This window comes from Myotis daubentonii, chromosome 6 (genome assembly GCF_963259705.1).
Source record: "Myotis daubentonii chromosome 6, mMyoDau2.1, whole genome shotgun sequence".
Classification (NCBI taxonomy): Eukaryota; Metazoa; Chordata; class Mammalia; order Chiroptera; family Vespertilionidae; genus Myotis; species Myotis daubentonii.
The window spans coordinates 95,051,947-95,076,060 of record NC_081845.1 but is presented as its reverse complement, the minus strand read 5'-3'; the positions used below and the strand labels follow the sequence as shown (position 1 = coordinate 95,076,060).

The following is a 24,114-nucleotide window of genomic DNA, read 5'->3' as shown; positions in this document are numbered from 1 at the left end:
GAGAAAGCATTCCTCTCCCTGCCAATGCTCCTCCCAGGGACCCCTCCCCATGGCACCTCGCCCTGACTCTCTGTTCATTTTATTACCTCTCTCCTGACTGGACACAGGCTCCTGGAAGCCCCAGCACCCAGAGCAGTGTCAGCCTGCAGTGGGTGCTGCATACACACCTGCGGAGTGAGAGCCCCTGGGCTGGGGGAGCCCTGCCAGCCTGGGAGCTGCCAGCTCCTACAGATGACACTTCCCAGGGTTCCTTGCTATGGGCTCCAACTCCAGTCAGAGGAGGGCGCATAGTGGGGTTCCCAGGCCACACTGCCCAGCCACCTCAGCATGCAGTGTGCCTCTCGGGTCTCACCCACACCCGTCCCTGTGCCGGAATGGCTTCCTCCAGGCTCTGCTGTTGAAATCTGCCCTGGTTGTCGAGGTTCAGCTCTTGGTGTCATCGTCCTGCCACCTCCTCCGCCAGGAGTCAGCTCAGATGGCCCTTTGGAAGTGCACCAGGGCTGTGGGGACCAGCGGGTGCAGCATGAGGCTGGGCAGGTCTCCCTGGGCTGTGGCCAGACCGGTCCCAGCACGCTGCTCCTCCCGCTGAGCTCGCAGCCCTCCCAGCCCTGCCTGTCCAGCTCCAGTGGACACTTGGCCTGAATTCCCAGGTGGTTTCCATCTGGCCCCGAAGGGCGTCCTCTCACCTGGAGATGGTGCCAGGCCAGTTAACAACGTCGCAGGCCTCACCTGGAACTGCAGCCCAGCCTCTTCCCAGCCTCTGACATCCTCCCTGCTAACAGTCCCCCGCTCCCTGCCTCTCCCAGTGCCCCCCCTCCTGCCCGTTTTACTGAGAACTGACACACTTCAGTGTGTAGGTTTAAGGAGTGCAAGCATGGTGGTGTGACTTACCGTATTTTTTTTGTGTATAAGATGTTATTTTTTTTCTAAAACCATTAGACTGAAAATTGAGGGGCATCTTATATGCAGAAGTCAGCCGAGGAGGGAGCCCTGCTGGTGCGTAGTTGCCCATATCTTGTCAAACAGGTTTCCTCAAATCATGAGCCTTATTGTTACTGACGTCAGCTGATGCTGTAATTGGAGGTGGAGGTGGAGAGTGCGCAGATGCAACAAGGACCGAGCATTCTGAGACCATAAAAATGTCAAAAAATAAAAAGATAAACTAGATTATCTTACTCTGCAAAGTTTCTGTTGAGAAATCAGCTGACAATCATATGGTCACTCCCTTGTCGGTAACTAACTGCTTTTCTCTTGCTGCTTTTAAGATTCTCTCTTTGTCTTTAACCCTTGGCATTTTAATTATGATGTGTCTTCGTGTGGGCCTCTTTGGGTTCCTCTTGTTTAGGACTTTCTGTGCTTCCTGGACTTGTCTATTTCTTTCACAGGTAGGGGAAGTTTTTTGTCATTATTTCTTCAAATAAGTTTCCAATATCTTGCTCTCTCTTCTCCTTCCAGCAGTCCCATAATGTGAATGTTGGTAGGGTTGAAGTTGTTCCAGAGGTTCCTTACACTTTCTTCATATTTTTTGGATTCTTTTTTCTTTTCTGATTGGGTGTTTTTTGCTTCTTCATACTTCAGATCATTGATTTGATTCTCAGAATCCTCTCCTCTAGTACTGATTAGTCCCTGTAAGTTATTCTTTTTTTTATTTCTTTTTTTAACTAAATATTTATTGTTCAGATTATTACAGTTGTTCCTCTTCCCCCCCCCATAGCTCCCCTCCACCCAGTTCCCACCACACCCTCTGCCCTTACCCGCCCCCCCCCCCCACTGTCCTCATCCATAAGTGTATGATTTTTGTCCAGTCTCTTCCCGCATCCCCCACACCCCTTCCCCCCCCTGAGAACAGTCAGTCCACTCCCTTTCTATGCCCCTGATTCTATGATAATCACCAGTTTATTCTGTTCATCAGATTATTTATTCACTTTACTTTTATTTTTATTATTTTTATTTTTTTAAATAATTTTTATTTCTTAAAGTATTACAAAGAGTATTAGCCATGTCTCCCCCGCCCCCCCCCCCCCCGCTTGACATTCTCCCGGCCTCCCCTACCCCCCAGTGTCTTGTGTCTATTGGTTATTCTTATATGCATGCATGTAAGTCCTTTGGTTATCTCTTAACCCCCCTCCCCGCAAACCCTCCCCAGGCTTCCCACTGTAGTTTGACAGTCTGTTCTATGCAGCTCTGCCTCTACATCTACCCTTGTTCATCAGTCTATACTGGTCCCCATTATCCGTTTCAACCTCATCAGGGCTGTCCCAACCTCACCGGGGCTGTTTCGACCTCACCGGGGCAGTCCCGACCTCACCGGGGCCGTTTCGACCTCACCGGGGCTGTCCTGACCTCACCGGGGCTGTCCCTACCTCATTGGGGCCATTTCAACCTCACCGGGGCTGTCCCAACCTCACCAGGGCCATCCTGACCTCACCGGTGCCGTACCTCACCAGGGCCATTGTGGCCTCACTGGGGTCATCCCAACCTCACCTGGGCTGTCCTGACCTCACCGGAGCCGTTTCAGCCTCACTGGGGCCGTCCTGACCTCACTGGGGCCGTTTCAGCCTCACCAGGGCTGTCTTGACCTCACCGGAGCCGTTTCAACCTCACTGGGGCCGGCCCGACCTTCACTTGATTTTTAGATTCACTTGTTGATAGATGTGTATTTGTTGTTCATAATTTGTATCTTTACCTTTTTTTTCTTCTTCCTCTTCTTAAAGGATATCTTTCAGCATTTCATTTAATACTGGTTTGGTGGTGATGAACTCCTTTAGTTTTTCCTTATCTGTGAAGCTCTTTATCTGACCTTCAATTCTGAATGATAGCTTTGCTGGATAAAGTAATCTTGGTTGTAGGATCTTGGTATTCATCACTTTGAATATTTCTTGCCACTCCCTTCTGGCCTTCAAAGTTTCTGTTGAGAAATCAGCTGACAGTCGTATGGGTACTCCCTTGTAGGTAACTGACTGTATTTCTCTTGCTGCTTTTAAGATTCTCTCTTTGTCTTTTGCCCTTGGCATTTTAATTATGATGTGTCTTGGTGTGGTCCTACTTGGATTCCTTTTGTTTGGGGTTCTCTGTGCTTCCTGGACTTGTAAGTCTATTTCTTTCACCAGGTAGGGGAAGTTTTCTGTCATTATTTCTTCAAATAGGTTTTCAATATCTTGCTCTCTCTCTTCTTCTGGCACCCCCATAATTCGGTTCACTTGAAGTTGTCCCAGAGGCTCCTTACACGATCTTCATATTTTTGGATTCTTTTTTCTTCTTTCTTTTCTGGTTGGGTGTTTTTTGCTTCTTTGTATTCCAGATCTTTGACTTGATTCTTGCGATCCTCTAGTCTGCTGTTGGGAGTCTGTATAATATTCTTTATTTCAGTTGGTGTATGCTTAATTTCTAGTTGGTCCTTTTTCATAATCTCGAGGGTCTCACTAGACTTATTGAGGATCTCATTAAATTTATCAGCGGTCTCACTAGATTTCTTGAGTGTATCACTAAGTTTATCAGCGGTTTCTAGAAAATTCTTGAAAAACCTTATAACCGTGGTTTTGAATTCTATATCCAGTAGTTTGCTTTCCTCAATTTCTGTCATTTGTGACCTGTTTCTTTGTCTTGGCATTTTTTATGCTTCCCTGTGTTGATAGAGTGGCTTTCTGTGCTAGGTGTCCTATAGGGCCCAGTGGCCTAGCCTCCCCAATTACCTGAGGTGGACACTATTGGTGCACCCCCTTGTAGGCTTTGTGCACAGTCTTGTTGTAGTTAAGCCTTGATTGTTGTAGGTAACACTGGGAGGAATTGACCTCCAGGCCAATTGACTGTGAGAATCAGCTGTGTTTGCAGTGGGTGAACTTCTGTGCTGGAGACACCCTTCTGGGGTAAGACTTGCTTCAGTGGGGCTTTGGTGCTCACTGAGTCTGCCCCCTGAGTGTCTCCCTTATGGATCTGAGGAGTTGTAATCTGGATGGTCCCACTCTGATCACTGGGTACACTGGTTCTTGGATCGCTAAGGAGGTGCTAATTTAGCCTCTGCCTGAGGCTACCCAGCAGGAGCTCAGCTGTGAAGGAATGCAAGCTGCTGTGGGGCCTTGGGCCAGCTGCTATTGGTTAGGTAATTTTCAGATTGCAAAGGGCCAGGCTTTTCATATGCAAAAGCCTCTGGGCACAGCTTGGGCGGGGCGGGGTCCCAGGGGATCAACAGAGCGGGGCAAGCATCTATGGCTGCTCCTCAGTCCTGCCCTAAGAGGCTCCGCTTCTCAGTGTCCCAGTAATCACTGCAAGCACCTCTGAGAGAAAGCCGCCCTCAAGGTCCGACCAATGCCAGACAGTCTAGCCTCTTCCCTTATGAGTCTGGGTCCCCAGAGACTCACCCGGAACTGGAGTTCAGAGCAGTCGGGATCTTGAGACTCCCTCCCGATTGAAAAAGACAACCGTATCCTCAGCTGCCAGCCCTTTCCGCGTGCACCTCCATACCTCTGCACTTTACTTCCACACCGCACCTCCTCTGAGTCTCGGTATGCTTTTCTCTTTCCTTCTAGTTGTAGAATTTCCACTCAGCCAGCATTCCTGTGGTTCCGGATGATGTCTGTTTTATCTTTCAGTTGTATTTTTGAAGTGGTTGTTCGAGGCAGGAATTTCCGGTGTTTACCTATGCCGCCATCTTGGTTTCTCTCCAACTCATTGTGATTCTGTAAGTTATTCTTTATTTTAGTTAGTGTATGCTTAATTTCTAACTGGTCCTTTTTCATGTGTTTGGCATTCTCACTAAGAACCTTGAAAGTCCCACTAAGTCCCTTAAGCTCTCATGAAGATCCTTGAGTAACCTAATAATGGTGGTTTTGAACTCTGTATGCAGTAGTTTGCTTTCTTCCATTTCTTTCATTTGTGACATGCTTCTTTGTCACACTTTGGCTGCCTCCCTGTGTTTGTTTCTATGAATTGGGTAGAGCTGTTATGTCTTCTGGAGGTGGTAGAGTGTCCTGTAGGGCCCAGTCACCTGAGCTGGGCACTCTAGGTGTGCCCCTGCGTGGGTTATGTGCACAGTCTTGTACTTGAGCCTTGAATGCTGTTGGTGTCACTGGGAGGAATTCTCCAGGCCCATTGGCTGTGAGGACCAGCTGCAACTACAGTGGGAGAGCTGCTGTGCAGGAGAAACCCCTATCGAGCAGGACTTGCTTCAGTGGGGCTTTGGTGCTCACTGAGTCTGCCTCTTGAGTGTGTTGCTTGTGGATGTGTAGAGTTGCAATCTGGTATAATCTGAAGCTGTCCACTGGGTGCACTGGTTCTAGGGACTCCAGGGAGGTGAGAAGTCAGCCACTGCCAGGGGCCACCCAGCAGGAGCTACAGAGAGATCTTCAGATGCCTCCTATTGCTATTGGGTTTGGAAGTGCCTGGGTGAGGCCCAGCTGTGAAGCAAGGCAGGCTGGTGGTAGTGCCAGGTCTTAGGCCTTTAATTGATAGGTTTGGGGCATACTGACACCAGCTGCTGCTTGTTTGAGAGATTTCAGGAAAGTCTGAAGCCTGAGCCAGGACAGGCCTTTCATATGGAAAAGGTGCTGCAAACAGCTTGGGTGAGACTGCAAATTGGATGGGCGGGGTCTCAAGGAATCATCAGGGTGGAGCAAACAGTGTGCTCCAGGTTGATGGGGACTCATATGGCTGCCAATCAGCTCTGTGACAGGGAGGTCCCAGCACTGGAACAATGACCCCTGCATTGACCCCTGTCTGGGAGAAAGCCACCTGAGTTGCTGCCCCGATGCCAGACAATCCAGTTCCTCCCTTATGTGTCTGGGTCCCCCAACGCCTCCTGCAGCTGGAGCTTAGAGGAGGTGAGTCTGAGTAAGTTTGTGCACCGGCCCTTTAAGAAGAACACCTGGGTCTCCAGCAGTCTCCATGTCCCTCTGCCACAACCCCTGCTGGTTCTTAAAGCCTGAAGTTATGGGGACTCTCTTCCCAGCTCTGGGACCCTTGGTTGGGGGTCTGGTGTGCAGCTGGGATCCTTGCTCCTCACTGGCAGCCTCCATAGGGACGATCTCCCTCCTGATTAAAAAAATGGCACATGTGGGTGCCGGTCCAGCCCGTTCTGCACCTCCGCCCCTCCTGCCAGCCTCAGTGTGCTTCTCTTCACTTCTCTAGCTGTTGGACTTCCATTCAGCCAGCTTTCAGGCGGTTCTGGATGATGGTGGTTCTGTATTTTAGTTGTAGTTTTGATGTGGTTGTGGGAGGCGGTGAGTACAGGCGTTTACCTATGCTGCCATCTTGGTTCCAATATCAGCTACTTTTAATATTCAGGCTGCAGAGGGGGGTTGTGGCTGCCAGCAAATGAGGTCTGCAGGGCCCTGGAAGCAAACCTCAGCCCCGAGTCTCTGGTTCTGTTTCACCTGCTGCGGGGGCCTCGGGGACGGGGGGCGGGGGGCTCTGTCCTGAAGTTGGGCGAGAAAACCTGACGCAGGAGATGCTGAAAGGTGCCCACTCGAGGCCCCTGCACTCCCCACCTGGGGGGAGAGGGGACGTCACCTCTCAGGCGGCTGCAAAGAATGGACCTCATCCAGCCCAAGGTGCCATTCATTTGAGTCCCCATCATTTTAGGGACCATGAAGGGCAAAAACGCTGCTGATAAATCAGGATAAACCATCCATTGTTAGACATGGCACAGCTTTGGGGATATTAAAGTGTGGAAACACATGTGCATCACAGATGAAATACAGCCAGAGTCCAGGGGGGCAGCTCCCTCTCTGAGCCAGGGTCCCCTGGTCCACACCTTCCCTGGGAAGGAAGGATGAGGGTTCACCAGGACCCACAGGCCTCCACTCGCACTCGTGCCAGGTGTCTGTGTAAGCAGAGGAGAGGGCGCTGTCACCAGAGGACTGGGGGAGCGAGAAGGGGGTTCTGTCAGTAGAATGTGGAAAACCACCGCCACCCACAGAGCCTGCAGGTAACAAAGCCACATCCCAGCACTGCCTGTCAGCCCCTGGCCCACTGATCTGGGTCACAGAGGATGGCAAGCGAAGGGCCTGTCCTACCCCCTCCCCATTCCTCAGCTCTCTGTGTTCAGAGATGGACTCACCAAGGAATGGAGGGGGAGAGGGAGAAAGGAAGAGGGGATGTAGGGGCCTGACACTTGGAGCTGTCAGCACCCAGGCAGGGAGGTGGGTGCTGTGGGAGGGGCCACGAGGCCCAGGGCCCAGGAGAACCCAAGGGAGGGGCATGGCTGCAGCCCAGGGACTCAGAAGGCTGCGGGGGAGGGGAGTGGGCATCTGTGCCAGGGATGCCCACAGACCCCTTCACCCTCCCAGCGGGGGGAGTGCCGGCCACTGACAGCTCCCAGCTGAGCCCCTCCCCCTGTGAGTGCTCTTGGCTGAAGGGAACCTCCTCTCTCAAGGTCACCCCATTTCCTGAAGAAGCTTGCATGCAGTGACCAGGAAGTGCACAGCGTAAAAGACACTCTCATCGCCCCCATGGGACCTGGTGCAGGGGCTGTGGATGGATCCCAGGCGGCGGGGCCGGGACATTCGACAGTGACACAGCTGCTGGGGGACCCACGTTTACTGGGCAATGCAGGCCCCCTTCTGATGTGCAGAGGAAAGCACATCTGAACTCCAGAAAAGGCCGGCTTGGCCCCCTTGTAGGTCTGTATCTGACTGCATGTGTGCGAACATGAATGCATGTTGCACATCCATGTGTGTGCATGGAGGTCTGAGAAGGCTTATGTGTGCTTACGCCTGGGATGTGACATGTGGTTATGAGTGTGCATGGATGAGTGTTTATGTAGGTGTGAGTGTGTGCATACAGGCCCGTATGTTCACTAGTGAGACTGTGTGAGGGTCAGTCAACTCACAGAGGCAACTCCCCCTGTGCCCTCTCCTTCACCAGCTCCAGGCTCTCCCAGGCCTCCCATCCTCTCCTAAGCTGTTAAAACAGCTCCTTCTCCTCACATCTCAGCCTCTGCCAGGAAGCCTTCCTTGGTGAAGCCAACACAAATTCCAAGTGTTCTGTTTTAAAAAATATATTTTTATTGATTTCAGAGAGAAGGGTGGAGGGAGAGAGATATAGAAAGTTTGATGATAAGAGAGAATCACTGATCGGCTGCCTACTGCACTCCCCACACAGGGGATCAAGCCCGCAACCCAGGCTCGTGCCTTTGCTGGAATCAGACCCGAGACCCTCCAGTCTGCAGGCTGACGCTCTATCCACTGAGCAAAACCAGCCAGGGCCCAGCCACTCTCTCCTGTTGTGGTGTGTTCTCACCAATGATTTATGTGTTCGCTTGACTCTCTGTTTCTTTTGTCCCCATCAGATGGGAGCTTCCTGGGGGTGGGGTTGCCCCAACAGGAGACTGGGAAGTTGTCAAGCATGGAAACTGCTTCTAGGCCCACAGGGGACTGGACTCCTCCTGACTCTGTCTCCCAGACTGAGCTCCAGAAGCCTGGGAGGGGGAGGGGAGCCGGGGACCACACTCCCTGCACCAGCCCCTTCCTGGCTCCTGATGAACTGGGGGAGTCACACGGAGCAAGCTGTGGGCCTGGGGTGGGAAGCTGGGTCTCCATCCTGACTTGTGTGACTTGGGACGCTCTGGGCTTCTGGGCTCAGGTGCCTCCTCTGCAGGTGAGGGGTTCGGAGGCGGCCCAGGGCCCTTGGTCTGCACAGCTCTGTTGGCGCCCAGTCTCCTAGGTCCTGAGCAGCTCCTTTCTTCCTACTTCCTGCCCTTGAAGCCTGTGAGGCAGATGATCTCACTCCATATTTAATTGAGGAACATTTTGTAAAGAAATGAGGCAGAGGTCTGCTAAGGTGCTCAGCAGACAGCGAGGGTTGAACACACAGGGACAGGGAGGGATGGAGCTCAGGTTCTGCAGCCAACACTGGGGCCTCCAGGTCCAGGTGGGGAGGAACCAGCAGGGAGGAGCTGCTGCAGGGTCAGGAGCCAGGACCCAGCCAGAGCCCCAGGCGGCTCTCCTTGTGGAGTGAGAGCCCAGCAGGAAACCTCTTCAGGCTGCCAAGGGGCCAGACAGAAGGTTCTCTCCTGCCCCTGTCGCCATGGCCCTCAGCTCAGGAGTCCTGCAGACAGAGGGCAGTGCTGTTCCCAGGCCCCGCCAGCAGGGGCGCTGCCCTCCCAGGCCTCCTGCTGGGGCTCCCAAGTGAGAAGAAATGTCCTGAGGCCACAGGAGCCACAGCTGCTTCAGAGCTGCCTCTCACCAGGCGGGAGGAGACCCTGCAGTGCAAGCGGCCAGAGCCACACCCAGGCTCCCGCTACCTGTCCCCTGGCTCGCCCCCTGCACCTTCTGTTCTAGGGAAACCAAATGTGTACCTAAGAGAGGATTAAAGAGCTTACCTGTGGGCTGAAGTCCAGAGTGTCCTGGGAAGAGAAGGAAGATGCCACTTAAAAGATATGAAGGTAAGTGTGTCCCCAAACACAGGGTCCCCGCCCAGGCCACCTGAGCTTCTCCAGCAGCACCCCCACCCGCTGACACCAGAGCAGGGACCAGAGCAGAAGCTGAGAGCAGTGGCCCCAAAGCCGTCACATCCAGTGTCATTAGTGACCACAGGGCCTGTTCTTCTATGTACCCCAGGATCTGCACCCAAATCCCCGTGCGTGTTAACCCCTCTCTGACCCCACAGCCATGACTCCTCATGTCTCCACCCTGAGAACCGGGAGCTGGTTATTTCTGCATTTCCAGAGAACGTGAGACCGACAGGGAAAGAGAGGCCTCTATGGCGTTGCCATACCCAGAGCTCACCCAGCAAAGCCCCAGTTCTCCCCACCTTCTCGGGGCCTCGGCTGTCAGCCGGCTCCTCACCTTTCTGAGCCCTGAAGTAGATGAGCAGCCCCGCCCCGAGGAAGAGCAGCCCCAGCACGAAGCCCCCGGCTCCACTCAGCACCTTGCTCTGTGCGGATCCAGACTGGGCCCCTGGGAGAAGAAGCTGGTTTCGGTGGGTTTTAGCCCAAAGCAACTTCTCTAATGGAGACCCTGGGATTGAGAGCTCGTGGGGCGGAGAGGGGTTGGGGAGTGGGGATGCTGCCGTAGAAGAAGCAGAACAATAGCCATTTCCGGGAAAGAGACTGAGGTCACACTGAGCAGGTCCCCTCACTCCCGACCCAAGGCGACTGCTTTGGCTTCTGAGGCTGGGGAGCCCGGGGCTGGTGACCTCCAGGACTTGGCCCGGGTGACAGAGCCGCAGACAGCACAGCAGACGGGGCTCTCCCGTGGCAGGAAGGTCCCCACGCTGTGGAGGACGCGCCTCTTCCCAGATCACAGTGGGCAGCTCAGCGCAGGCAGAAGCACCGCCCAGCCCACAGGGGATGGTGCCCAGGGCCAAGGGCACCATGAACGGGAGAGTGTGGGGAATTCAGAGCAGGGCAGGCATGGCGGCCTCCCAGGGCTACGGGTGTCCACAGCAGCGATCACAGGGCTACCCTGTGGCCTGTGCTGAAGGAGAAACACGAGCAAAGGAAAACGGGGTTTGGGGAGAGGGGACCCTTTTCCTCAGGGACAAGCAAAGGCCCCTGTGGGGGAAGGTGTGTGAGGTCAGAGGGCATCTCACTCCATTCCTCGGTGACAGGGCTGGTGCTGCTGGGGTGCCGCACTTGGCAGGTGTAGACCTCCCCACTCCGGGGAACTGTCTCCAGCATCACCAGGGTCTGGAAGGTCCAGTCCCCGTTCCGGATCAGGCCCGTGGACACCACCCCGGCCTCCTCTTCCTGGCCGTTGCGCAGCCAGCGGACCTCTATGTGGCCCGGATAAAAGCCGTTCACCGAGCAGACCAGGAGGTTGTGGTGCTGCAGGCGCTGGGCCTTTGCAGGATACACGGTCACTGTGGGCTCAGCTGGGACAGAGAAGGCGGAGGGAGATGTGAGCAGGACAGGCAGGCCCCTTGGTGGCTTCACTTTGGGCCTCAACTCCAGTCCCAGGCTCCAGGCCCGGAGGGCCCCCCTCCTACCACCCTGTGGCCCCACAGGAGGTAGTGCCATGGGCCCTGAATCTCTGCCTACAGCCCTGGCCACAGGATTTGAGAGACGTTGAGGAAATTTGGGGGATTTTTCGTATCTGGAAACAGTTCCTCGTTGTTGAATGAAGTGTTTACAAATCTTTGTGAGGCACAGAGTGTGTGAGTTCCAGTGTGATTTCTGGAGCACGGCTGCCTGGTCACATCCAGGCTGTGCCTCTTACTGGGTGATCCTGGGAGATCCTCTCTGCTCAGCTCCTCACCTGCAAAGGGGGTGATAATACTAACTCACTGCTTAAGGACATATGAGGACCAATGGGCCTGAAACATGTACAACAGCGGCTGGAACGTAGCCATCATTCTATGTCAGCTGTTTATCACATATGGAGAGAGAATACAAGGAGAGCAGAGGGAGAAGCTGGGGGACAGCTTGGGGAGATGGGGACTCAGGGTGTGAAGTCCTGGGAATTCAATCACACCTGAGAGCACAGAGGTGGTTCCCCTGGAAACAGGAAGGACAGGGATTCCCTAGCTCCGGGGGCTGAGTCCTGAGGGAGAGGGAGGAGCAGGCCATCATCATTGTAACACTGACAGCGACGCTTACTGAGCCACCCGCTCCTTCTCAACAGAAGCCGAGCTGTTATTGGGATTTCTATCGTTTTATAATTGTCTCTCTTTTCAAGCTGACATTTGAGCTCAGGGCAGGGTCTGGGACTCATTCATATGTTTGCTTCCTGCCTCAGACCAGGCCCAGTATATACAGATTTGGAGAAAGAAGAGGAGGAGGAGGAGGAGGAGGAGGAGGAGGAGGAGGAGGAGGAGGAGGAGGAAGAGGAGGAGGAGGAAAAAGTGGAGGAGGAGGAGAATGATGATGAGGTGGAGAAAGAGGACCAAGAGGAGAAAAATGTTGAGGAGGAAGAGGAAGAGGAGGAGAAGTTGGAGAAGAGGAGGAGGAGGAGGAGGAGGAGGAGGAGGAGGAGGAGGAGGAGGCAGAGGAGGAGGAGGAGGAGGAGGAAGAGGAGGAGGAGGAGGAGGAGGAGGAGGAGGAGGAGGAGGAGGAGGCAGAGGAGGAGGAGGAGGAGGAGGAAGAGGAGGAGGAGGAGGAGGAGGAGGAGGCAGAGGAGGAGGAGGAGGAGGAGGCAGAGGAGGAGGAGGAGGAGGAGGAGGAGGAGGAGGAGGAGGAGGAGGAGGAGGAGAAACTTGGGGGAAACATTTTTACTGCACCTCAAAAGGGTAGATTTAAGATTGATGGTAAATCATTGCTAGCAACTTCTGAGTGCATTTCATTACCTTAAAGATCTTTAGGTTCTTAACATGGAAACTAATAAAACAGAATAAAACTCAAGGCAGGAGCTGGAGAAAATTCTGAATCCATGTTAGCAAAGTGTCCATCTTGCTGCCTAGAGAACCCGGAAAATCACTGAGAAAAAGACCTCGACCCCAGGGACGATGGACTACAGGCCATTCCCAGCGCAGGAACAGCCATTAGCCAACATGTACATAAAAAATGTTCAACAACCTTAGAAATCAGAGAAGGATAAATTAAAAATAAAAAACAAATTTTCAGCTGAGTATTTGGCAATATTGAAAAAAATATTTAACAAAATAGAATGTGAGGTAAATTGTCTCAACTCTAAAAAGTTAACATAATTACTTAAATGCTGTCAGCCTGTGTAGATGTGACATCAGTGTGTTAAGTAACACAATTACAATCAGACCCTGGCTCTCCATCACCCCTCTGTAAGCACAGGGCACTGAGGAAGGAACAAGACACTGAGACCTGAAAGGAGCTCAGAGAGCCCAGAGGTGCCTGGAGGCCCCGCCCCTCACACCCAGCCTGACCCTCCGCCCAGGGACAGGCCTGTGCACCCAGCACCCCTATTCCAGGGCTCAGGGTCAGGGGGGATTGGCCAAGACAGACCGACTCCCTCCTCCCACTTCCCACCTCCCACTTCCCACCCCCCTCCCTCCCCACTGCTCCCCAAACCCTCTCCCCACTGGACAGGGCTGGACACCCCCAGAAACGTCCTACACAGGACAGGACCTCAGGGTCCCACAGCCGCCCTCCCGCCCCTCAGGGTGCTCCTCACAGCCCTGTGTGCGCACCCCCGCCCCCCCACACCTCCATTCCCACTCCCTCCGACGCGCTCACTTTTCCGCTGCACGGAGAATCCTTCAAACACCCGGTAGTTGTGTCTGCATTGGTCCACGTAGGCCCGCCTCCGCTCCAGTTCGCCCTCCAGGCTGTTCCAGAGCTTCTCGTCCGGCCGCCCCAGCTCGGTCACCGCGCGGAACTCCCCCACTTCGCTGTCGAAGCGCACGAACTCCTGCCCGTTGTAGATGTCTCTGTACAGGTACCGCACCCGCTCCGTCCCGTTGGAGAACTGACACTCGTGTTTAACCTGCTTCAGGAAATGCGCTGCGGGGAAAGGAAGGACCCGTCACGCTGGTGAGAGTCAAAGGCGACGCTGCCCAGTGCGGGGCGCCAGGCGGTGGGGACACAGGACCCGGCACCCCCACTGCCAGCGCCCAGGGACCCTCCTCTGGGGCTGGGAGGCCGCAGGGCAGGGAGACCCCTGGGACCCTCAGCCTCTGGGGACCCACTGGGCAGCTCCGCGGGGCTCCGGGCTCCAGGCTGGGCGAGAACTTGTGCCATCACCGCCTCCTCCTAGATGCCCTCCCCCCTCCCCCCCCCCCCCAGCCTCTCCCTTCCCCACACCCGCCTCCTCCTGTCACCCACTGGGCAGGGACCTCGTGCCAGGCCCCAGCGGCCCCGGGACCCAGGCAGGAAGCCGGGCATCACCCTCCACTCTGCAGCTTAGAATTCACCAAAGTGCCCATCACAGCCCATCCACAGGCACACCCACACAGGAGGGAGATGGCAGGAAAGGGGTGCCTGGAGCAGGGACCACAGGGTCCAAGTCCCATCAGGGGCGGGGCCAGGGCCTCTGAGTGACAGGATGTGGGGGAAGGTCGCTGTATGTGGGGGAGGGGGCACATCTCAGGTGAAGGCAATGCCACCTGCAAAGCCTGAGAGAACCCATGTGCCTCCTGGGAACCCAGAGAAGCAGCTCTGAGCCCAGACAGTGGGAGGGAGGGGACAGGAGCCTGGAGGAGGCGGGTGAGTTAGGGGGGCTTCTGCTGCATGTAAGGGAAAGCACTGACGAGGTTCAGGGGTTACACCCTAATCCCAATAGGGCGCCCTCTCTGTCCTGCATGTCCAACCCAGGAAGCACAGAGAACCAGAGCACACCTGTGGTTAAAGCAGGGGGTGGATGGAAGCTCTGACACCATCGCTGGTGTGGAGAGAGTCCCTGCAGAAATGGGAGGCCCTGACTGAGGACAGGGGGCTCCCGATGATGCACAACTCATGGAGGAGAGACGTGGAAGGTCAGCAGAGATGAGTGACCACAACTTGTGACGTTTTTACAAACATCGCAGAAGGGAAAATAAACATCAACATCTTGAGCTTAAATTGATTGAGTGGATACAACAAGAAAGTGGTGACTTTGTGCAACTGTCTAGCTTTTTCTTAATAACCCGTGAAGAGCTGTATTGGAAGGTGCGTGTGTATAAAGCAGGGGTGGGCAAACTTTTTGACTCGAGGGCCACAATGGGTTCTTAAACTGGACCGGAGGGCCGGAACAAAAGCATGGATGGAGTGTTTGTGTGAACTAATATAAATTCAAAGTAAACATCATTACATAAAAGGGTACGGTCTTTTTTTTCAATAGTTTTATTCATTTCAAACGGGCCGGATCCGGCCCGCGGGCCGTAGTTTGCCCACGGCTGGTATAAAGTGTGAGTCTAGAATTTTCAGAAACAGCCGGTGTCCAGCTGTGTTCTCTACCTCAACACTATTGACGTTTGGACCAGATGATTGTGTGAGGTTGGTGTGGGTGTTCTGTACACAGTGGGCTGCACTCGGCATCCCACCAGTTGTCAGAGACACCCCCGTGTGACAGCAGACATGGCTCCAGAAATTGCCATAAGTTCCTGGGTTGTGAAGAGGGGGAAGGGGTGGTGAACCATCTGAAAAATCTGGGGTGAAAATGCACTGTTGATTATGCAGCAGTTGGGAATTGCAATAAAAATTTAGCCAATATTGTGTCTGTGGAAAGGCTTGGTCTATATGGAATTTATATTCTTTAGGAATCTGGTTCCAGTGCAGACTATTTTTGAGAAAAATAAACTTATTCAGGACCAAGATCTACTTGTTTCTTTGCCTTGTTAACTAACCACCAAGTCATTCTTTATCCTCCACATCGTTTTCTTTCGTAATCTCCCGGCCACTGGCCCACTGCTTGTCTACAGTAGAAGATACAGCCTTGGCCATTTGATTCCTGTTCAAAGTCCCAACTAATTCGAGTTCTAATTACTGCTCCCAGTAACACCAGGAGGCATCAGGGTACCAGCCTTGGCCGGATGTGGACGCTCATTTCTACAGGCAGGTCCCTCAGAAGGGGAGCAGCTGAGATGACCCCCTCACAGAGACAGATTACAAACAGGAGCAGGTCCCAGACTTTAGATGGAGACCCTCATGCAGAAGTGATGGCAGAGGGGAGCGCACTCTGCTCAGGCTCAGTCTATCTAACTTTTCACAAATTCTCCAGCACCTTCCTGACACATGTGAAGCTGAAAATAAACATGTGTGAGTTGCTGTTCACTGTAGCCTGTGTGGTGAGCACTATCAGGCCATGCTCATGGGCCCAACAGAAAGACCGCCAGATAAAGCAAATAAAAATACTCAATTCCCAGTTACATGTGGAATTCAGATAAATAATTGTTTTTTTCTCTGACATTCAGCTTAAATGGGGCATCCACTCTTTCCTTTGGGAACACAAGCCCACCCGCTGATGGAGTCTGAGGCGGAGGAGGGCTCTCAAACTCCCTTGAGTTCCTCACATGCCCACGACAGTCTGCACATAGTGTGAGCCCATAGGAAACTTTTCAAGTTTTAAAACCAAAATGGATGTAAATTCCTCCTAAATATTGGAACTGGCAGCCCTTGCACCTGCTGCCCCCAACCCTGAGACACACGCTGGCCCCTGGGAACATCAGAAATCTCAGCAGCAAGTCAGACCCAGCCAAGCCCCTGTTCACAGTGGGGGTGGAAGCCCAGGCTCTAGAATGAGGAACCTAAATTAGAACATGAGCTCCCACTGGGTCAGACTGTACACCCATGGGCCTTGTTCTTTATCTCTAAAATAGATTTACTGATACTGTATTCCTCACAGGATAGTGTTAAGTGTGGGATTAAATAGTGATTCTTTCTGGTGCTGATCATATAAGCACACAATAAGTACCCTGCTATTTTAACTCTTATAACTCCTAGGAATGCAAGCTCACAAGATCTTTCTATTCCTTAACTTCCTAGATCAGAAAATGTCTCCATCACCATTTTGAATTGTCTTAGTTAATTTTATCACTAAATATCATTTTGAACACAAGGACAGAAACATTGGTGTCTGTACATAACAGGATATACATGCACCTAATATGAAAGGACTATGCTGACGTAGAAGAGAGGGACTTCCTAGATACTGAGACCTAGACTATGTCTCCTGGTTCTACGATTAACCTTGTGACTCTGGGTAAGTTGCTTAAACTCTCTGTATTAGATACCATGGGTGATTACATCTGTAATTGCTGCAGGTGAGACAGGATGGTTATGAGAGTCACACACTCAAATGCAGGCATGGTGCACAGTAACTGCCCATGTGACGCTGCTCCAGGCTGCAGGGACCAGATTTGTCTTGTCCATGACTCCACCCTCCTCCCCAGGTGGTGACTGTCTGCTCTGGTCACTAATAAACAGTGGCTGTGGAATTGGTGGCTTTCATAACCAGTCACCTCTGCCTTCAAGGCCACTCCAGTGGCTCCTCGCTGATGACTGCGCATCTCTGGTTCTCGAGTCCCCCAGCTTCTCTTGAGGCTCCTTTGTTCTTATGCTTTAGGTCCACTGACTCCCTGACCCCAGCGCACAGTCTCCCTGAGGTCGCTGCTCAGAGTCCCCTGTAATCATCCCGTCCCTCCATTCATACGGTCCAATCAGGTTCCAACTCCTACACTCCACTGACTGTGAACACCACTCCCAAACCAAGTGCTCACTGCTCTGCATGTTCTCACTTCCCTGCCTCCTAGTGATTCTCACCACACCTGGCCACTCCCTTCTGGAAAAATCTACTTCCCCTCACTGCCCTGCATCACCTTCTCTTGGTTTTCCTCAACACACTGCACCCCTTCTCAGTGTCCTCTGGGCTCAACCCTTGGCATCTTCTTGTTCTCTCTTTCATTCCCTGGAATTTAACACAGCACATGTGTCAATGACACAAACACAAACAACTCCTGCCCTGACCGGCCCTGAACTCCAGGCTCCTGCATTCAACTGACCTCTTTTCAGCCCCATACAAATGTCAAAAAATCATTTAAACTTACACAAAACCTTTATTCCTAACCACTCACTTCAAATAATTTCTTACACAGTCTTTCCTATTTCAATAAAGAGCTCCACCAAATTTAATAGAAGTATCTCTCTCTATCCTATCTAATAAAAGAGAAAGATGGTAATTGGCGTACGAACGCTATCCTTCCCATTGGCTAATCAGGGAGATATGCAAATTAACTGCCAGCATAGATGGCGGCCGGCAGCCAGGCAGCTTGAAACTAACATTAGGCTTGCTTGCTTCAGTGACGGAGGAAACCAACGTTCCCCGCCTGCCTTGCAGGCCTCTGAGCCTGCAGTTTGAAACATTTTAACAAATATAGAAGCTAAAAAAAAACCCAGAAACCAGCTTTCAGCGAGCTGGGATCTCAGAGCTGGAGTCAGAGCTGGAGTTATACATTGTTTCGATTATAGAACCGAAACAAACCAGATACCTACTTTTAGCAGCAGAGGCCTATGAGCTGGAGCCCCAGAGCTAAAGCTGGCCCAGAATTAAAAAAAGAAAAGAAAAAAAGGAGCGGTTGGGAGCTTCCATCACCCGCCAGCCTGAAAACAGCCCTCAGCTCCTCACCCAGACTGGCCAGGCACCCCAGTGGGGACCCCTACCCTGAAGGGTGTGTGACCAGCTGCAAACAGCCCTCAGCCCCTCACCCAGGCTGGCCAGGCACCCCAGTGGGGACCCCCACCCTGAAGGGTGTGTGACCAGCTGCAAACAGCCATCATCCCCTCACCCAGGCTGGCCAAGCACCCCAGTGGGGACTCCCACCCTGAATGGTGTGTGACCAGCTGCAAACAGCCATCATCCCCTCACCCAGGCTGGCCAGGCACCCCAGTGGGGACCCCCACCCTGATCCAGGACACCCTTCAGGGCAAACCAGCCGGCCCCACCCATGCACCAGGCCTCTATCCTATATAGTAAAAGGGTAATATGCCTCCCAGCACTGGGATCAGCGGAGCCGAGAGGCCTCCCGGCACAGGGATCAGCATGAAAGGGGGCAGCGCCCAAACCCCCTGATCGCCCTGCGGCTCTGTGTGTGACAGGGGGTGGGGCCACAACCGCCCTATCCGCCCTGCTCTGTTCGTGACAGGGGAAGGCGCCCCAACCTCCTGATCAGCCCTGCTCTGTGCTTGATACTGGGGAGCTCCCCAACCCCATGATTGCCCTGCCCTGAGTGTGAGAGTGGTGGCGTCCCAACCCCCTGATCCGCCCTGCTCTGTGTGTGACAGGGGGCGGTGCCCCAACTCCCTTATTGGCCCTACTCTGAGTGACAGTGGGGAGCTCCCAACCCCCTGATGGACCCTGCTCTGTGCATGACAGGGGGGAGCTCCCCAACCCCCTGATGGGCCCTGCTGTGTGAGTGACAGGGGGGAGCTCCCCAATCCCCTGATCGACCCTGCTCTGTGCATGACAGGGTAAGGAGCCCCAACCCCCCTGGTGGGCCCTGCTCTGTGTGTGACAGGGGGCAGCGCCCCAACCCCTGGATTGGCCCTGCTCTGTGCATGACAGGGGGTGGCGCCGCAACCTCCCCATCGACCCTGCCTTGAGTGTGACATGGGGTGGTGCCCCAACCCCCCAATCGGCCCTACCCTGAGCGTGACTGAGGGTGGCATTGCAACCTCCCGATCCGCCCTGCTCTGTGCATGACAGGGGGACGCGCCCCAACTCCCCTATTGGCCCTGCTCTGAGCCCGACCAGGGGCTGCACCTAGGGATTGGGCCTGCCCTCTGCCACCTGGGAGCAGGCCTAAGCCAGCAGGTCATTATCTCCCGAGGGGTCCCAGACTGCGAGAGGGCACAGGCCGGGCTGAGGGAACCACCCCCTCCCCCCCCGAGTGCACAAATTTTTGTGTACCGGGCCTCTAGTCCACACTAATAAAAGAGAAAAATGGTAATTGGCGTACGAGCTACCCTTTTCATTGGCTAATCAGGGCTATATGCAAATTAACTGCCAACTAAGATTGGCAGTTAACTGCTAACAAGATGGCGGTTAATTTGCATATGTAGGCACAATGCAGGGAGGTGAAAGGGAAAGCAGGAAGAAGCCCCCTGCCATTGACAGTGATTGGAAACCCAGGGGGGAGCTAAGAGCTGGGGGGCAGGGCAAAGGCGGCCCTAGGGCCGCCTTTGCCCTGCCCCCCAGCCATGATCAGAGAATCAGGTGCCTTTTCCGCCCTGGCCAGTGATAGCAGGAAGTAGGGGTGGAGCCAGCGATGGGAGGTGGGCACAGTCGAAGCTGGCAATACCAGGAGCTAGAGGTCCCTTGCCTGGGCCTAAAGCGAAGACCACGATCGTCGGGCCGCTGCAGGTGCGGGTCCTCGCTGCCCGGGCTGGACGCCTCAGCCAGAAGCGTCCTGCAGGGGCAGGGGCGGAGCCTGAGCAATCGCCGTGCCCCCCCCCCCCCCCGCTGCCACTGCGGGTCCCTGCTTCCCCGGGCTGGACGCCTAGGCCAGAGGTGTCAGGCCTAGGCAAGGGGCCGATCCTGCGATTGGAGGGTGATGGGGTCAACGCCTGAGGGCTCCCAGTATGTGAGAGGGGGCAGGCTGGGCTGAGGGACACTCCCAGTGCACAAATTTCCTGCACCGGGCCCCTAGTATATATATAAAAGCCTAAACGACCATTATGATTGAACAACTGAAAGACCACAATGACCGGTCAACCAGTCACTTTGATGTGCACTGACCACCAAGGGGCAGATGCTCAATGCAGGAGCTGCCTCCTGGTGGTCAGTGCTCTCCCACAGCCCACATCCCAAGGCCAGCTAACCTCCTGGGGTCCCTTCCCTCATCCCTCCCCCAATCCAGCAGGCCCCATACAGCAGCCACAGGCCCAATTGGGACTGGGCGAGACAGCGCTCATAGGCCCTGATTGCCCTCCAGGCCTAGGGACCCCACCTGTGCAGGATTTCATGCACCTGGGCTCGAGCTCATTAACAAGTCGTGGAAATATCTCCCCCAGATCTGCTCATGTCCCCTTTCCCGCTGCCTTTGCCGCACTCACTCACTGAAGCCCAAGCCTGTCACAGTGCTTCCATGCTCCTCAAGGGCCCCCGACTCCTCTTGTGAACCCTGCAATCCAGTCCCGCCTGGTGGCTGGGATTATTGTTTTTAATAAACATATGTGGGCTCTCAGCAATTCACATGTCTCTTCAGATAAAATTCAAACTTCTTACCCACCTGTCAGTGCTCAATATGATTTGTCTCCCATGTTCTCCAGCTTCTTCCTATGTCAATGTCACTTCCCAGCTTGCTCGCCTGCTGCAGCCTCGCTAGCCTCCTTCCTGCCCCTTCAACACGGCAAACACGTTCCCACACTGTGGCCTCTCCCTCTTCCTCTCCCTGGGACACTTGTCCCCTAGATCTTCACACGGTGGTGTATCTCATTATCCGGGTTTCAAGTGTCACTTCCTCAGGGACAGCTCCCTAACCACTGGAACTAAAAGCCTGTAACCCTGGAGTATTTTTTTTCAAAGCAATTATTGCTCTGAGGGTTTTCTTTCTTAAGGGGTTCGGGGAGAAAGGAGAGGAGATGGTGGTGAGGTCCCTGGATACATCTCACATACTAGGGAGAGACACCCACATCACAGATTCTGCTGAGGCCATAATACAGGGTCCTCAAAGAGAGAACCTCTAATTCCTTTGACTCCCCATAAAATGCCAGAGAAACATTCCTTTGGGGGATAACTCAATACAATAAATGGAGCACTTGGTGGGAATCAGTCTGAGATCATTATTTCTCAATCCACTCAAGACCCCGATGGAAGGGGATATGAGGCTGGGGAGGCTTACTGGAGGTGAGGTGAGAAGAATGGAGCCCCTTGAACATCTCATAGTGGCGAGCACCAGCACCTTTTGTGGTGGAAAGAATCAACCCATATAGTAAAGGTAGGTGGCCACTGAGGAAAATGCCACCATTTACTAATGGGCATGGCCTGGGCACAGTGACAAAGCTAATTCCCTTTCTTCCTCCCCAACAACAGCTCACCCCCAAGGTGCACTTACATGGAGTGTCCCTGGCCTGAGCCAGGGGAGGGCTCAGTGCCATCAGCATCACCGTCAAAGCAGCCACCCAGGAGACTCCGGGGAACCGCAGACACACCATGCTGGAGCTCAGAGAGGACAGGGGCAGGGAGCAGGGGGGTCTCACTCAGTGAGGGCTGTGACCCTTCTCCATCCACATCCCCCAAAAAACCAACTGAGGAACTCATTTCTTTGTTCCTGGATTGGGTCATCTCAGTACTGAGAACCAACCAGCATCAGAGATGAACAGCATCATCAGTTGCTGGCCAGAGATTCAGTAGGAAGTTCCTCTTCTGAAATTTAAAATTTCCTGCATTAAAAGCATTGCTTTGATTTAGTGCTTAAAAGTTTGGTCTGGTTGTGTCAGAAACACTGTGTTGGGCCCTATTGTGAGGCAGCTCTGCGCTGTCGGTGATGAGCACACAAGTTGGAGCCTTTGGGGAGCATTGGTCTCTCTCACTGCAGACAGAGCTGTTTTGCAAATGGATGAGTGAATGTGCTGGGAGCTGAGGGGGAGGGAGGTGATTGCAAGTTAGGAGGCCTTTAATTTTGTCCTATTTTTTAAAAAATCTTTATTTTTGAAAGTATTTACATATGTCCACTTTTCCCCCATTGACCTCTTCTAGCCCTCCCCGGGCCCCAGCCCCACCTCAAGCTCACCATCTGTGTCCATGAGTTATGCATACAGAAGTATAAGTTCTTTGGTTGATCTCTTCCCACACACCCTCCCTCCCCTGCTTTCCTCTAAGGTTTGATAGTCTGTTTTGTGTGTCTATGTCTCTGGATCTATTTTGTTTATCAGTTTATTATGTTCATCAGATTCCACATATGAGATCATGTGATACTTGTCTTTCTCTGACTGGCTTATTTCACTGTTGCACCACAACTTAGTGTTGCAGATTTGGGGAAATGACTTAACCTCTCACAGTTAAAGCCACGGTGATCTTTCAGGTGTTTCAATACTGGGAGAGGCTGTGATTCTGTGGACCCCTGGAGGAGCAGCTTCCCCTGGTAACTGATGACATGACAGGCTGGCAGCTGCTGATTGGAGAGCTTAATTGGTGACTCTTTAAGGGGGGGGGGATGTCACTCACTGAAGGAAAATGAAAGTTATTCAATAACTAGGGGCCCGGTGCACAAAATTCGTGCACTGGGTGTGGGGCGGGGTGGAGTGTCCCTCAGCCCAGCCTGCCCCCTCTCACATACTGGGAGCCCTCAGGTGTTGACCCCCATCACCCTCCAATCGCAGGATCGGCCCCTTGCCCAGGCCGGACGCCTCTGGCCTGGGCGTCCGGCCCGGGCAGCGGGGACATGCAGTGGCAGCGGGGGGCGCCGCGATCGCGCGGGCTCTGCCCCTGCCCCTCTAGGATGCCTCTGGCTGAGGCGTTCAGCCCGGGCAGCGGGGACCCACAGCTGCAGCGGCCCCAGGATCATGGGCTCCGCTTTAGGCCCAGGCAAGGGGCCCCTAGCTCCTGGGACTGCCAGCTTTGACCATGCCCAGCTCCCATCGCTGGCTCCACCCCTACTTCCTGCTATCACTGGCCAGGGCGGAAAAGGCACCTGATTCTCTGATCATGGCTGGGGGGCAGGGCAGCTGCCCCCCAGCTCTTAGCTCCCCCCTGGGTTTCCAATCACTGTCAGTGGCAGGGGGCTTCTTCCTGCTTTCCCTTTTGCCTTCCTGCATTGTGCCTACATATGCAAATTAACTGCCATCTTGTTGGCAGTTAACTGCCAATCTTAGTTGGCAGTTAATTTGCATATAGCCCTGATTAGCCCATGAAAAGGGTATTGTCATACGCCAATTACCATTTTTCTCTTTTATTAGTGTAGATTATCCTGAGTGAAGGTTTTTCAGGTTTCTCTCCTGGTGCTGTCACTGAGCTCAGGCCCCTCCGGAACACACTGGAAAAAGGGGCCAGAGGAGGCAATCTGTGTGGGATGGAGGGGAAGTCCCTTTGGACAGCACTTACCCACCAGCGTGATCAGCCAACTGTCCAAACCAAAGTGCGCAGGGACTGGAGACTGAGAAGGACTCAAAGCCAGCCTGTGGCCCAGCAGCTCTGCGTTAGAAAAGCTAGTGCTTCATGTGAAAAGCATTCAGTTCTTTCTGCATGGTCCGCATTATGATTTTCTCATTTTCTTGGAAGCATGTCCTCTTATTTAGTCAACTGCTCTTGCTTTATTCTAAGAACAGGTAGAAGAAGACTTTGCTAATGAAATTTTTAGTGTGTTCCTGAAATGGAAATCGATGGGAAACTAGGAAGTACATCCTTTGATGTCATCATGTGATTTAGAGCATCTAGTTCTATGTTAGATAATCAGCACACGTTATACTAACATACATGTACCTCTGTGATCCTCAGTGGACTTGAAAGGACAGCTGTCCATTTAAGTTTTGCATTAATTCTCACGCCCCAGTTCTGACATGCTGTCCTCCCCATGCCTGCATGTGTCTAGTGACAGGATACTGACCACGCTGCAGCAAAATGACTGCAATTGAGGGGTGAAATGGAGGAAGATGGTCCAAAAGGTACAAACTTCCAGCTAAGAAATACACAAGTCATCAGGATGCAATGCACAGCTACGAGGGCAGATCTTACAGCAATGGTTCCCCACCATTTTTTTGTCCATGCCCCACCTAAGCATCTCTAAAACCCTGATGCTGCCTCCCTCATGAAATATAATTCCTATTATTCAAAAAGTGAGTGCCTATTCAGGTGGAGG

At 53.4% G+C, this 24,114-nt stretch overlaps 2 protein-coding genes across 2 annotated transcripts in view; both read right to left on the bottom strand.

Moving 5' to 3' along the window:
• Positions 1-8,078: 8,078 nt before the first annotated feature.
• Positions 8,079-24,114, bottom strand: part of LOC132237447 (HLA class II histocompatibility antigen, DR beta 5 chain-like) — a 48,605-nt gene continuing 32,569 nt past the window's right edge. Inside the window, exon 7 of the transcript XR_009453530.1 lies at positions 8,079-8,968. The gene's annotated coding sequence lies outside the window, so the exon portion shown is untranslated. The remainder of the gene's footprint in view (positions 8,969-24,114) is intronic.
• On the bottom strand, positions 8,921-21,497 carry LOC132237453 (DLA class II histocompatibility antigen, DR-1 beta chain-like). The gene is made up of 6 exons (XM_059701961.1): positions 21,373-21,497; positions 13,082-13,348; positions 10,528-10,809; positions 9,783-9,893; positions 9,317-9,340; positions 8,921-9,042 (listed from the first exon to the last, which is right to left on the bottom strand). The coding sequence occupies exons 1-6, from the start codon at positions 21,470-21,472 to the stop codon at positions 9,029-9,031; spliced, it is 798 nt and encodes a 265-aa protein (XP_059557944.1). The 5' UTR covers positions 21,473-21,497; the 3' UTR covers positions 8,921-9,028.

Coding starts and splice junctions, on each gene's coding strand:
- LOC132237453 (XM_059701961.1), bottom strand. CDS start 21,472: ATGGTGTGTCTGCGGTTCCCCGGAGTCTCCTGGGTGGCTGCTTTGACG. Junction 13,349..21,372: donor TCAGGCCAGGGACACTCCAT/GTAAGTGCACCT, acceptor CTTTCCCCGCAG/CGCATTTCCTGAAGCAGGTT. Junction 9,894..10,527: donor CCCTGTCACCGAGGAATGGA/GTGAGATGCCCT, acceptor TTCTTCTCCCAG/GGGCCCAGTCTGGATCCGCA.